General features: G+C 59.3%; 1 protein-coding gene across 1 annotated transcript in view; it reads right to left on the bottom strand.

The window, feature by feature from the left end:
• The window catches only part of GAA (glucosidase, alpha; acid), a gene marked incomplete at its 5' end in the record, with an annotated part of 9,423 nt that extends 8,290 nt beyond the window's left edge, over positions 1 to 1,133 (bottom strand). The window contains 2 exons of the mRNA XM_009582867.1: positions 553 to 698; positions 894 to 1,133. Coding sequence (XP_009581162.1) covers positions 553 to 698; positions 894 to 1,133 — 386 coding nt within the window. The remainder of the gene's footprint in view (positions 1 to 552; positions 699 to 893) is intronic.
• Positions 1,134 to 1,136: the final 3 nt, after the last annotated feature.

Here is a 1,136-nt window from a genome sequence, read left to right as displayed (position 1 = left end):
GACCAGCCGTTGGTGCTCACCAACGGCTTAGTGTGGGCAAAGCCATGGAGGTGACTGAGAGCAGTGCAGCAAAGCCACCCGCAGTCCTTTTCCACAAAAAGCCTGGAGCTGTGGGTGTCTCTATAGCTTGGACAGCCAGGGAAACCCAAAAGCAGATTGAAGCAGGCAAAGCCACAACCCTTTGGTGGCCTTTGCCCCAAGCCACCAGGTCCCTTATTGGTGATGTGCTGGGGACCTGCACAATGTTTGGCTACTGTAGAACCTGGCAAGGAATGAAGGCATTGGGAGGTTTTTGGAGAAGTGCTGATCCCACCCAGTCCTCCCACGGCCATAGCAAGCACGTGGGCAGCCTATGGGGCCGGGAAGCCACGTGCTGCCGCATCCCCACGTGAGCACTGCTGGAAGGATGAAGACAAAGAGTAATTATTGGCTGGAGATCCCACAGTGTGGTTTTCCCTAAGGAAAAACCTCCGGTAAGCGTGCTGGAGCCTGCCTAGGGTGGGATGAGCTTTCCCCCACCCACTGTGGGATGCAGAGGAGGTGGGTTCTTACAGCACCGTCCCCGTCGCCCTGCGCCGCAGCAGCACCCCAAAGGGGTCCCGGGAGAAGTCCAGGCTGTAGATGGGGTTTTCCGCTCTCTTCATCGCCCGGGGAACCTCGAGGGGAACCTCATACCGTGGGTTGGCCGCATCCATTATCTGCAAAAGGGAGAAAACGCGCTTTAAAGACCAGCAAAGCAAGAGGGCAAAGGGTTGGAGATGCTCACTGAGGCCACATACAGCCACACCTGGAGCACGGTAGCTTCCAGCCCCAATCTGAGCAGCAGACGGTCACCTATGGGATGGAGGGTGCAGGGGTGCAGGACTGTGGAGGGCAGCCAGCGGGGAGCTCACCTTGATGTGCAGCCGCGTGTCTGTCTCAAACTCCACGTCCAGCCTCAGCATCTTGATGTCCTGGGGGTAATAGGCCTTCTCCCTCCGCACCAGCAGCCCCACCATGCCCAGCGCTGTCTTGTTGAGGCTTTCTAGGGTGTAGCTGGGGAAGTCAGGGGGGTAGAAGCACCAGGGCACCCCCCGCTTGCCCCCCGCCGGAGGGGGGCTCTCGATGAAGCAGCAGCCCCGGCTTTCGCAGAGCTC

This window comes from Fulmarus glacialis, unplaced genomic scaffold (genome assembly GCF_000690835.1).
Source record: "Fulmarus glacialis isolate BGI_N327 unplaced genomic scaffold, ASM69083v1 scaffold21938, whole genome shotgun sequence".
In the NCBI taxonomy this organism is placed as follows: Eukaryota; Metazoa; Chordata; class Aves; order Procellariiformes; family Procellariidae; genus Fulmarus; species Fulmarus glacialis.
This window is presented reverse-complemented; position numbering and strand designations above follow the sequence as displayed.